The 12,000-nt window shown below is 37.0% G+C and overlaps 1 protein-coding gene and 1 long non-coding RNA gene across 2 annotated transcripts; both read right to left on the reverse strand.

The window, feature by feature from the left end:
• Positions 1 to 700: 700 nt before the first annotated feature.
• On the reverse strand, positions 701 to 2,560 carry LOC103450469 (putative pectinesterase 11). Its single transcript, XM_008389822.3, has 4 exons — positions 2,059 to 2,560; positions 1,757 to 1,945; positions 1,220 to 1,458; positions 701 to 1,031 (listed from the first exon to the last, which is right to left on the reverse strand). Exons 1-4 carry the CDS (start codon positions 2,455 to 2,457, stop codon positions 842 to 844), a joined length of 1,017 nt encoding a protein of 338 aa, XP_008388044.1. The 5' UTR covers positions 2,458 to 2,560; the 3' UTR covers positions 701 to 841.
• Positions 2,561 to 10,923: 8,363 nt separating this feature from the next.
• LOC103450468 (uncharacterized) lies at positions 10,924 to 11,852 on the reverse strand. The gene is made up of 2 exons (XR_531551.3): positions 11,427 to 11,852; positions 10,924 to 11,126 (listed from the first exon to the last, which is right to left on the reverse strand). It is a non-coding gene; the product is annotated as an uncharacterized lncRNA (long non-coding RNA).
• Between the last annotated feature and the right edge of the window lie 148 nt (positions 11,853 to 12,000).

Genomic DNA, 12,000 nt, shown 5'->3' on the forward strand with positions numbered 1-12,000 from the left:
AAAAAGAGAAAGAGTAAAAAAAAAAAAAGGAGAGACAAAATAGGAGGGGAGAGAATCCTAGTACAAGAAAGCCATTAGTTGTCAGAGTTATCAGCTTCATTAGCTAGCTGCTGATCAGCTGGAGGATGCAAGCCATAACCAGATTAATGGGCTTCATTTCTTTTGGAAGGTCTCAACGTAGTACGTGCATGCATCATGCATGCTGTCGTTCATTTTAATTTTTTTTTTCTTTAAAGTATTTTACATTAATTGCTATTTCTTTTCTTATGCATTGGGTCTGATTTCAAACCAGGGCTCCAAAGATTCTCCGCATCTTGAGTTTGTCATCTTCGTCGATTGTTCAATGTTGTGGCTCATAAATTGACCAAGTTGGTTTTATTTTTTAATTTCTTTTATAGTTGATTTGAGGAGCTTTTAGATATAATCTAGAGAGCTCTCCCTATAAATTGTATTTATTTGAATAAAATCCCTATTGTTTTGTCTCAAAATATTATTTGAAAACATTTAATTTATTTATTTCCATCTTAAATCTTAAGGGGACCCGTTCATGATACTCTTGAAATTTACGGCATGATTATTACTTGATTAGTCTAGACGTTTTTGGAGATTAATTTGGGGCAACGAACTCGAACAATTTGTAATATATTGTACAAACATTTATATAAAAGGTGGTGATCGATTGCTTTGAAACATGGCCAGATCAAGAGAAAGAAATTGAATTGATGTATATATATTTGTACACTCAATGAAAGAATGTTTAAATTAATACATGAGATCAACAACTTTGCAATCAAATATTTATAAAACTATACATATATTTCCACACAAGAAGATTAAAGAATCAATTCTTGGGGGGAAATGCCTTCTTCTTGAAACTGGTAGGCGCTGCCCTAATCCAAGCTTTGCCGTCAATGGAGTCCTTAGTTATGAAAGGTGCAGCTTCTTCACTCGTTAGGACTCGTGACCAGTCAACTCTTTTTGATGTCACAGCTCCAGGTCCAGAACATTTGTATTGTCCATAGTAAACAGAACTGCATATACATCAATTTAAACAAAATTAGAAATTGAGCCAACGTAAATAAAAAAATAAAATAAAAAGATTACAAAATTAAGGACAAAAAAAGAAGCCATTATTAGCAATGGAAAATAGTCATCATATAAACGGAGGAGCACCTGGTCATAATTGTGGAATACTAATAAAATTTATCGTTAGAGTTACCTTAATTGGTCGGCTGAGTTACCCCAGTCGTTCCAACCCTGAGGGAGTATGATATTAGGCATGTAAGTGAAGGCAAAAATGACTCTGGAATAGACACCCCATGGTCTTCCTAACACTGCCGTTTTGACGCCAGTGATCTTGCACCCAAAGAAAAAGAACCCAGTGTCCTCTGAAGGTGACATCCTCCTTTGGGCTGTTATGGCTCCTCCTCCATTCGAAATCGAATGCAAATGGCACTTCTGGAAAATTTAATTAATTTATTCATCAATTGAAGCCCAAACATATGAATTAGCACCATACTAATTAATCCTCGAGAAATCATTGAGCTGATGGTCCTAACATCACATGCATGTTACTAGCTACTAATCCGCATATTATAATATATAGATAGATCAAGTGTATCATGAACATATTGATAACAACATGAACATATTGATAACAACACGCGTGATAGTGTGATGGTTTAGACCGAAACAATAAAATCAATAATTTTCAAAAACCAAAACGCTAACAATATTGTTTTCTTCTATAAGTTACCTCAAAAAAAGAAGCACCATTTCCACATATAAAATCAGTGGCTCCTTCAATATAACAGTTGTTGTAGTAGTGCCTGCCGGTATCGTCAAGTAGGGTATCTTGGTAAGACAAAATTCTGCACACATAAAATGCTGCTCTATCCCCTGAGGCCCTCAGCGCCACTGCTTTACCACCGCTTCCATAAGTGTTCTGCAATGAATTCAGCAATTAAAATTATTAGATTCAAGCGTATATATGCATGGACATGCATGTGAAACGTACTATATACGTACACACACACACACACATATAAATATATGTACCTGAATTGTGAGGTAGCGCCCTATAAAATCCGAAGCCAACACAGAGAAAGTTGCAGATTCAAATATATCTCCGCTGTCGTTCCACGTAATTATAGTGTCAACTGCCTTTGTGCCACTTATTGTAATAAAGGGTTTGTCCGCGGGGACAGTAATTTTTTCTTTGTAGACTCCAGGCTTAACCCTAATGAACACAAGATCGACGTTATTCGACGGCACCGCGTCGATGGCATCTTGTATTTTCTCGTAATCGCCTTTCCCAGACTGATCCACGGTTATTAGAATTGCCGTGGACCCCTGAGTTGTTTCTGCTTCTGCTTGAGAAAGCGCCAGAAGAACATACAATGAAGCCATGACAAAGAAGCACTTGGTCTTCATAGAAGTACCACAAACAGCCACCATGGTCGAAATTGGAAGTTTTTGGCTCAAATACTCTTAAAAATTCAATGAATATATGCGTAAGTTGAAATGAATATTGAAGAACGTGGATTGAAATTTGAATGTTGAAGAAGATGGATGGACGTTGATTGTTATATAGTAGTTACAGCTGGATCCCAAGGGAGGTGGGGCCGTTTTCTTGATAATAAAGAGTTTGAAGAATTATTTTACGTAAACGTGTGGAGGATAATTGTAAGGAATTTCCAGGGTAGCCGGCGGCAGGATATTTGTACCTTGAGACTGAAGAAACAAATGTTTGAAATTAAAATGAGTGATATGAGGTGGTTAAGATCAGATTATGTTGATATGAAATGTTGTAATGGCGGCCTGATTGGATAATTGATGTTACACAAGTCTTGAAGTTGCTTAAGAAGTAGAATTAGTATGTCATTTGTGTGATATTAGGGTTTATCACCCATTACGTTATTTGAGCAGGCAGCTCAGTTGCTTGGATTTGGAGTTTTGACATTGGCTGCTACCGGTGTAAAATAGATCTGGAAGCCTGGAACTGGTCCAAATTATTCTCACAATGAATTAAAAAAGGCGATCGCCATAGGTCTAAGGCCATTGCACTACATAAAATAAAATAAAATGAGCAAAAATTTGGAAGGCGTATCAATAACTAATGAAGTTATTAGCTACTAATAAAAGGCCTTTACGCACTTTATTTTGTGCATTGCGTGCAACTAATATTGATTATTGTCAGTTTTTCTCGTGGCACATGTGGAAACATAAACACTGTAAGGAGTAATTGTTTGGATTCATACATGTCCTATGCATGCATTTAAAAAGTTACATTTGTCACTAAATTTAAGTCTCAACTATAAGAGTCTACAACTTGATTACTAAAGGAAAGTAAACTAATAGATTTACAAAGTTTTCTACTATACTCGCCCCCATCCAAGTTTTGCCCTAAAATTTTACCCCTCATAAAATTATGACAAGTGGATTAAGGGAAGCAAAACAAGAGACAATCCCCAAAGGCCTGGATGGGCAGCACCTTTTTCACAACCACTCCATTGCACATCAGCCCACCCCTCGATGGAGGCTCCTCCTACATTAGGAACTCCATGTTGCCCTACTCCTGCATTGTTTCTAACTCCTCCTCCTCCACCATTGGGAATGGGTGCTGCATGTTTCCATCCTCCTCCATTGTTTCTTTCTCGTTCTCCTCCTACAGGAGGAGGTGGTCCATGTTGCCCTCCTCCCCCAACCGGAGTAGGAGGTCCTTGTTGCCATCCTCCTGCAAATGGAGGGGGAGCTCCATATTGTCCTCCTCCCGCAACAGAAGGAGGAGGTCCATGTTGCCATCCTACTGCAAAGGGAGCGGGAGCTCCATATTGTCCTCCTTCTCTAGTTGCGGGAGGAGGAGGTCCATGTTGCCCTCCACCTCCAATAGGAGTAGGATATCCTTGTTTCCCTCCATCTCCAATAGGAGTAGGAGGTCCTTGTTGCCGTCCTCCATTGTTTCCTTCTCCATCTCTTCCGACACGAGGGGGAGCTCCATATTTCCAACCTCCTCCATCTGAACCTTGCCAGCTTCCAATTCCAAAGCCCCTAACCTTGTTCATGAAGGATGTAAATTCTTTTGGCGTAACGTTGTGTTCCCACGCAACTCTTTCTGCTGTCACGGCTCCAGCTCCAATACATTTGTACTCACCATAGTAAACCTTACTACATACCCATCAAGTTGAAACCAAATTGAAAGAGATTAAAACAAATAAATAAATAGAGTAATGAAATTAAATAATTAACCTAAAAAAGGTCGTACCCAGTGCACAAGGCTCCCGCTTTACGCGGGGTCTGGGAGAGGTGAATGTCGGCTAGCCTTACCCCCATTTATGGAGAGGCTGCTCCCAAAAATTAAATAATTAACCTAATTATTAAAAATTAACATGAGAAAATGTAAACCTTAAGTAGTCAGTTGATCGGCCCCAACTGTCCCAACCTTGTGGGAGAATCGCATTTGACATCTTAGTATAGGCAAAGATGACTGTCGAATAGGGACCCCATGGCCTTCCTAATACTGCCCTTCCCACGCCAGTGATTTCGCCTCCCAAGAACAAAAACCCTGCATCTTGTGATGGTGAATCCCTTTTTTGGGCTGTTATAGCTCCGTTTTGTTCCGAAAGCGAATGCATGTGACAATTCTACTAGTGTGGGTATGTTAGTTTTGCATGTCCAAATAATTTTATCGTAAATATATATAGCTGTCACATACATACCTCAAATAAAGAAGAAGCGCTTCCAAATATAAAATCAGTGTCTCCTTCAATGTAGCAGTCTTTGTAGTATTGCTTGCCTATATCGGCAAATAAGGCATCTTGATGAGACATAATGCTGCAACCATAGAATGCTACTCTGTCTCCCGAGACTCTCAGTGCAACTGCTTTGCCACCGGTCCCATACGTATTCTGAACTGTGAAGTTGCGCCCTACGAAATCAGATGCCCATAAAGTGAAGACTGCGGTTTCATTTATCTCGCCGGATTCCTTCCACGTTATCACGGTGTCGCTTGCATAACTTGTCGATCCACTTATTGTTATAAACGGTTTGTCTGAAGGTACATTAATCTTTTCGTAGTAGATGCCAGGTTTAACCCAAATATACACAGGCAGGGCATTGTTGGACGGTACAGCATCGATGGCGTCTTGTATTTTAGTGTAATCGTTGCTGCCAGACTGGTCGACGGTTATAAAAACCGTTGGGGGCGCCGGGGGTATGTTCACTTGAGCTGCTTGGGAGAGCGCATGCCTAAAAGTCGGAAGTAATAAGGCCATGGAGAAGAAGCACTTGATCATACGGGTCAGAAATTTAGCCATTATGCCCGTAAATGCAGGGGCTTGGGATCCGTAGAGAGAAACAAAGAGAGATGTTCTGTGAGATATGTAGATGTTTGTAAATATATATAGTGGTTTGCTCCCATATACATGCTATGTAGATGTAGGAATACTGGTATATGGTAATATCTCCATGTTCAGGTAGGGGTTCAAGCAGTCGATCGGCAGCAAAAGCTCTGGAAGTTACCCGTTTCAACTCAGTTCTACTCGATTTGAATTTGATTTTAATATATAACAATAAACGTTTTTACCGATTTAATTGGGATTCCGCCTTTGCCTTTGGACTCCTTTATTTTTGGGGAAAGATTTTTAAGTGCTGAAATTACAATCCTTTTCTGAATGCCAAATGGTTCTTCTAGTTCTTTTTGTCCTGTGGACTGTACTTCTATCTTATGCATGGCTCATAATAGTCTATTCCTCCGGTCCAGTCCACATTTCATTCACGAAAATAAACATGTCAACAAGAGAAGTTTTCTTCTTTTACGTACAACTGAGTAGTCTATAAAATTAACAGTTAGATTTTGTATATAAAAATTTAATAGCTTTTTGCAATAGTTAAATTTTATACAAAACCTGTATCGCTAATTGAGTGGTATGTATTATTGTAGCGTACAAGTAGATGAACGATAAAGTTGATATGTGTTTAGTTTTGTATCACTAATTAAGTGGTACGTATTATTGTAGCCGACAAGCAAATGAACGATAAAGTTGATATGTCTTCTAGCGTTATTGATTTTGTTTTAAATAATAGATGAATGATAAGGTTGATATGTCATAGACATGTGATTTCTTGATTATTAATAATTACTAGTGTTATTATTTAAGTGAATTTAAAACTATATAGTAGTGTGTGTAACCATCACGTTGTGACATATTATTTAATTAGTAACGTTATTTAGACACAAAAATGATATTTTGATCACAAATCTCTAATGCAAATTAATCGATCTCATGTACGTACACTAATAAACTAGTAAATCGAAACAGGAAATCACTTCCCCTTTTTTTTTGTTTGAATAAAATCACTTCTCCTTTTTTTTCTTTTTTTTTTTAAACAAACAATAGTATCTACAGTCTTGGCTAGTAATAATATGGTTAAAATTCGTCTTTGGCGATAATTGAATCTAAAACTTCTCACTTACGAGTGAAAGAGAATACCACTAAATTGTAGTACAAAATCACTTTTCCTTTTTGAATGACAAAGATTTCGTGTAGTTCTTTATATCGGATTTGGATCCTCTCCTGAGCCCAAGGAGATGATCTTGTTGACCAAGGACTCTAGGCCGTTGGATTTTTATCCAACGGCTACAAACAAGGGGGTTCCTTTAAAGTTATAATAATTATAGCCGTTGGATCCAACGGCTCACAGTTCTTGGTTAGGAGGATCCTCTCCTTGGGCTCAAAAGAGGATCCAAATCCCTTTATATCGTTTGGGCTCTAATTCCATCTTCTGGCTCACATTGTTGTCCATTCCTCTAGTCCAGTCCATATGTCACGCACGAAAATAAACATGTCGATACGAGACCTAAAAAGAAGAGGCAACTCCTTTGAAAAACCGGCCTAGTCCATAAAACCCCGATCTTGCATGAAATCACCAGCTTAATAAATAAATAATACAATTAGCAGAAAAATCCACATACCATGTTGCACAGAAACAGCTGGCATTTCTCCTGATATTTCAACTGTGGCAGTGTATTTTATAAAAAAACAAGGAGGAGGGGGCATGGCTACCTGTTGGGAGTATCAATTTCATATCGAGAAAAAATGAGACTTCACATGTGCTTATAAGTAATTGTGTTACTAATTATATTGTCAATTGATTTTATAGTGGAACTTCAACTTTCTTCACGATATCAAAGCAGGTTGTCCTTCGTGTAAACGCCCCGGTGTGCTTCACGTCACTTAATTTGTGTTGTCCACGTGCTAAGCTTGAAAATTCGCCACACATAAAGAGGCGTGTTGAGAGTGTCAATCCCACGCTGGACCCTACATGTACTTATTAGTAATTGAACTATTATTTATATTGCCAATTGATTTGATTGTGGAATCTCAACTTTCTTCACTACCCAAACATTTTCTATGTTCAATAATAAAGTGGTTCTCTTGCGAAAGTTACCAATCAATTAAATTTGTGGGAAACAAGCTTTGGTGTATCCTCGTTGGCAGTACCTCCAAGTCCAGCAGTAGTCATGGCTGCCACTGCTTAATAATTTTTGCTAAATGTTTTGGTCACGCCTACTTGTTCCCACCTTGCCAGTTGGAAGGACTTATTTGTTTGTTTTTAATATGATATATGAATTATGCTTGTTATGATCTGAGTACTTGAACTAAAATAATTAAATTGGTGGTTGAGTGGACCATGGCTAATCATGTCTTCCACCAACAGAACAAGAGGTTAGATCTCATTAACATTCTATGAATATATGACTATGAGGATAAATATCTTTGTCAATACTTTAATAATATTTGTGAAATGGTACCGAGAATCACTCACACGTGGATTTGTCTATAATTATTTCATCTGCAAGTGAAATACGCACACATGCACGATTATCCTTAACATTAGTGAGGGATTTTCACTTACATCTTTTATATGAGTTAACTGTTTTACATGCATCTTAATGAATAAAAATCTAGTCGATAATCACTTAAGTCCGAGAAATTGTTTTTGCTCATATTGTAAGATAGAAACTCGTTTACAACTAGAATGTTGAAGTGGCATAATCTTAAGTTAATCATGCGCTCGACACGTTTTAACTCATTTTTTTTCAATTCGTGATTGACTAGAGATACAAATACAATAACATTCCGTCTCATAACAATCGTCGTCCCAAACGTAGCTCTAATATTTCCGGTGAACAATCTCATCTGAGATTGAAAGACAAGACCTGTGTTTCTACTTTCCATTTCCTCCAAAACACCCAACAAAGCTAATCCAATCCAAACCAATCCGATCCAATGATTGCCCTGATGTTAAGTGGTCAATTAAATTATTTGCCTAACACGTACGCATCCATCTTTCAGCCCATTCACTGTATTTAGAAAACTGGTGCATGAAAACGAAACCCTAGAATAATTAAGAACAAAAGCACGTAGATAAAGGCAATAGCACGTGCAAGTGTGGCTGCTGCTGGTGACCTTGCTGAGACCGACTCGTCCGTCAAATAGTTTCTGGGTATCCCGCCCGGGGCTTCAACTCCAAACACTAAAACTCACTCTCGTACTAATTTACGAGAATATTCCCATATTTATATATTTCTCCGATACCACCATGCAAAACTTTTTGTGGGTTCGAGCTAAGAATCAATATATAATTATACTTCCCATGCATGCATTGCATGCTTCGGAGTCTCGGACCTTGTGGATCTTTTCTGGGACGAGATATCAAGATAATATAATAAGTCGAACCGAAAAGGCTTTAAATAAGTAGATCCTTTAGGTAAGACTTAAAAAATAAGTTCAAACTTTTTATATATAAAAAAAAAAAAACCTATACTTTGAAAGAGTGCACAATGAAAATTTATTATTTAAGATCTAATTTATAGCTTCATATTTTTAGAAGGAATTGTTATTTGCAATCCAAAAATCTAATTTTGCGCTCTAAATTTTTTACCTCTACTAATTAATAAAACACTCATTGTCAACCAAAATCCTATGAAATTACCAATTTAACCCTCTAAATAAAATTGAACATGAATAAGAAATATGTGGCAGAAATGTAATTTCACACAATCAAATTTTTTTGTTTTTTTTCTTCAAAGCATCACCTATATGTAATCCTAACATATCTCTAATTTAAAACAAAAAAAATTAAAAAAATTAAAAAATCCTACTCCCACATTCTCTATCACTCTCTTCCTCTCTCCTTCTATTTCAAAAAAAATAAAAAATAAAAATTTCTCACACACTTTGTGTGTGCCCATATGCTAGTATTTATAAAGAAAACACATTTATGAAGTGTGCACAATGAAAATTTTAAAGTGTCAATAATAATTTTCTTATTAATTAACAAGGAAGTCCCAATGGGCCATGCCTCACCAAGTGCGAAGGATTCCTACTTGCATGTATTGAGAATTGGTGTACTTTCGGCTGCTTGTCACACGCTTCACGTGGATTGAAAATACGTAAAATAAAGTTGTTTCAATTATAGTATGACTAGTTCACGTCTCTATTTGGTTGCAGAGGCGGATGGACATTAGGACCAAGGTGGTCCAAGGACTGCTCAGAGTTCGAGAAAACATATATGTGAAGATCTTTTCAGAACCTTGAGGTACGACTTAAAAAATAAGTTCAAACTTTTTATATATATAAAAAAAAAATAAAAAATAAACTATACTTTGAAAGAGTGCACAATGAAAATTTATTATTTAAGATCTAATTTATAGCTTCATATTTTTAGAAGAAATTGTTATTCGCAATCTAAAAATCTAATTTTGCGCTCTAAAATTTTTATCTCTACTAATTAACAAAACACTCATTGTCAACCAAAATCTTATGAAATTACCAATTTAACCCTCTAATTAAAATAGAACATGAATAAGAAATATGGGGCAGAAATGTAATTTCACACAACCACATTTTGCTGTTTTTTTTCAAAGCATCACCTACATGTAATCCTAACATATCTCTAATTTAAAACAAAAAAAATAAAAAAATTCCTACTCCCACATTCTCTATCACTCTCTTCCTCTCTCCTTCTATTTCAAAAACAAAAATAAAAAATTTTCTCACACACTTTGTATGTGCCCATATGCTAGTATTTATAAAGCAAACACATTTATGAAGTGTGCACAATGAAAATTTTAAAGTGTCAATAATAATTCTATTATTAGTTAACGAGGACATCCCAATGGGCCATGCCTCACTAAGTGCGAAGGATTCCTACTCGCACGTGTTGAGAATTGGTGTACTTTCGGCTGCTTGTCACACGCTTCGCATGGATTGAAATACGTAAAATAAAGTTGTTTCAATTATACTATGACTAGTTCACGTCTCTATTTGGTTGCAATGGCGGATGGACATTAGGACCAAGATGGGCCAATGACCGCTCGGAGTTCGAGAAAACATATATGTGAAGATCTTTTCAGAACCCTCCGAATGTTTTGTACGAATCCTTTTTATGCCTACTAAGTGTTTGATGTAATGTCTGCTAGGAATTGGTGTACTTTCGGCTGCTTGTCACACGGTTCGCATGGATTGAAAATACGTAAAATAAAGTTGTTTCAATTATGGTATGACTAGTTCACGTCTCTATTTGGTTGCAGGGGCGGATGGACATTAGGACCAAGGTGGTCCAAGGACCGCTTGGAGTTCGAGAAAACATATATGTGAAGATCTTTTCAGAACCCTCATAATGTTTTGTACGAATCCTTTTTATGCCTACTAAGTGTTTGATGTAATATCTGCTAGGAATATCTCGACGGGTTGCATCGACAACTAGGGCTGGGTTCGGTTCGAAACGGTTCGGTTCAAATTTTTTTCGATTTTTTTCGGTTCGGTTTTTTTCGGTTCCGGTTTTTTTCGGTTTGGTTTCGGTCCGGTTCCGTTTTTTTCATTATTATTATTATTATTATTATTTTAGATCTGGATATTAGTAAACTAGCCCAAAAGAGGACCCTGCCATACTAGCCCAATAGTTCCAACAAACAGTAAAGGCCCAAGCCATAAAATACAACAAAAGAAAACCTAGGCTTCTACCGCAGCACCCGCCGCCGAGCATCCCTACTAGCACAAACCCTCGCCACCAACCAACCGACGCCTCGCCGATTGTAACATCCGGCCACGAGCACCTGTCTGAACACAACCAAACAAACGAGATCCAAAGGTTTAATAAAAATAAAGATCCAAAAACCAAAGATCTTTACTACATAGGGCTCCACAAAGACAAATCCAAGAATAACATCAGCCAATTTTTCTTCAAAATTTCACAAAGCATAGTCAACAAATAAATTCAAATAGCATAGTCAACAAACCAAAGAAATAAAAACTATTAATCAAAACATAAAAATAAAAAAAAAAACTACCATTTTCATTTTTTAGCACTCAAAGAATTAAACAAGAAAAAGAAAAAAAAAGAAAAAATTGAATACTTACTGTTAAAGAAATCCGGAGGAACAAAGATGGATGTCTGGTGCGACCTCCATATGAATCTAGAGTAAAAAACTATTTGGCTTGTATTTGAAAAGCAGAGATCGAAAGTTTATGGAGAAAGAAAGGAATATTAGAAAGGAGTGAAGAAGTTGTTGTTGTTATAGGTGAGAGTCCACAGAGAGAGTCTATCAGACGAGGAGTAGAGAGACAAGAGGAGTAAGATTTGGAGAGGGAAAAAATGGGGATTGTCAAATAAATTCATCACAAACCTATCCATGTTACAACCATGGACTTGGCAGGTTGGAGAGAGGAAGAGAGGAAGAGAGGAAGGAGAGTTGAAGGGAGGAAGAGAATAAGGAGGGAGAGAGAGACTGAGGAAGCGCAGCGGATGAGAGAAAGAGAGAGGAGAGATTTGAGAATGAAAATGAATGACGGCTAGGGTTTGTGAACTTTATAAATTTTATAAAACATTAAGATTAGAATGCCTATAAATATTATACTGGTACAATTATAGCAATACAAAGCCTACAGTCAAGTTGGTTTGAAGGAAGCTATCCCCAACCTGGACGGAAGGGGG

This window comes from Malus domestica, chromosome 15 (assembly GCF_042453785.1).
Source record: "Malus domestica chromosome 15, GDT2T_hap1".
In the NCBI taxonomy this organism is placed as follows: domain Eukaryota; kingdom Viridiplantae; phylum Streptophyta; class Magnoliopsida; order Rosales; family Rosaceae; genus Malus; species Malus domestica.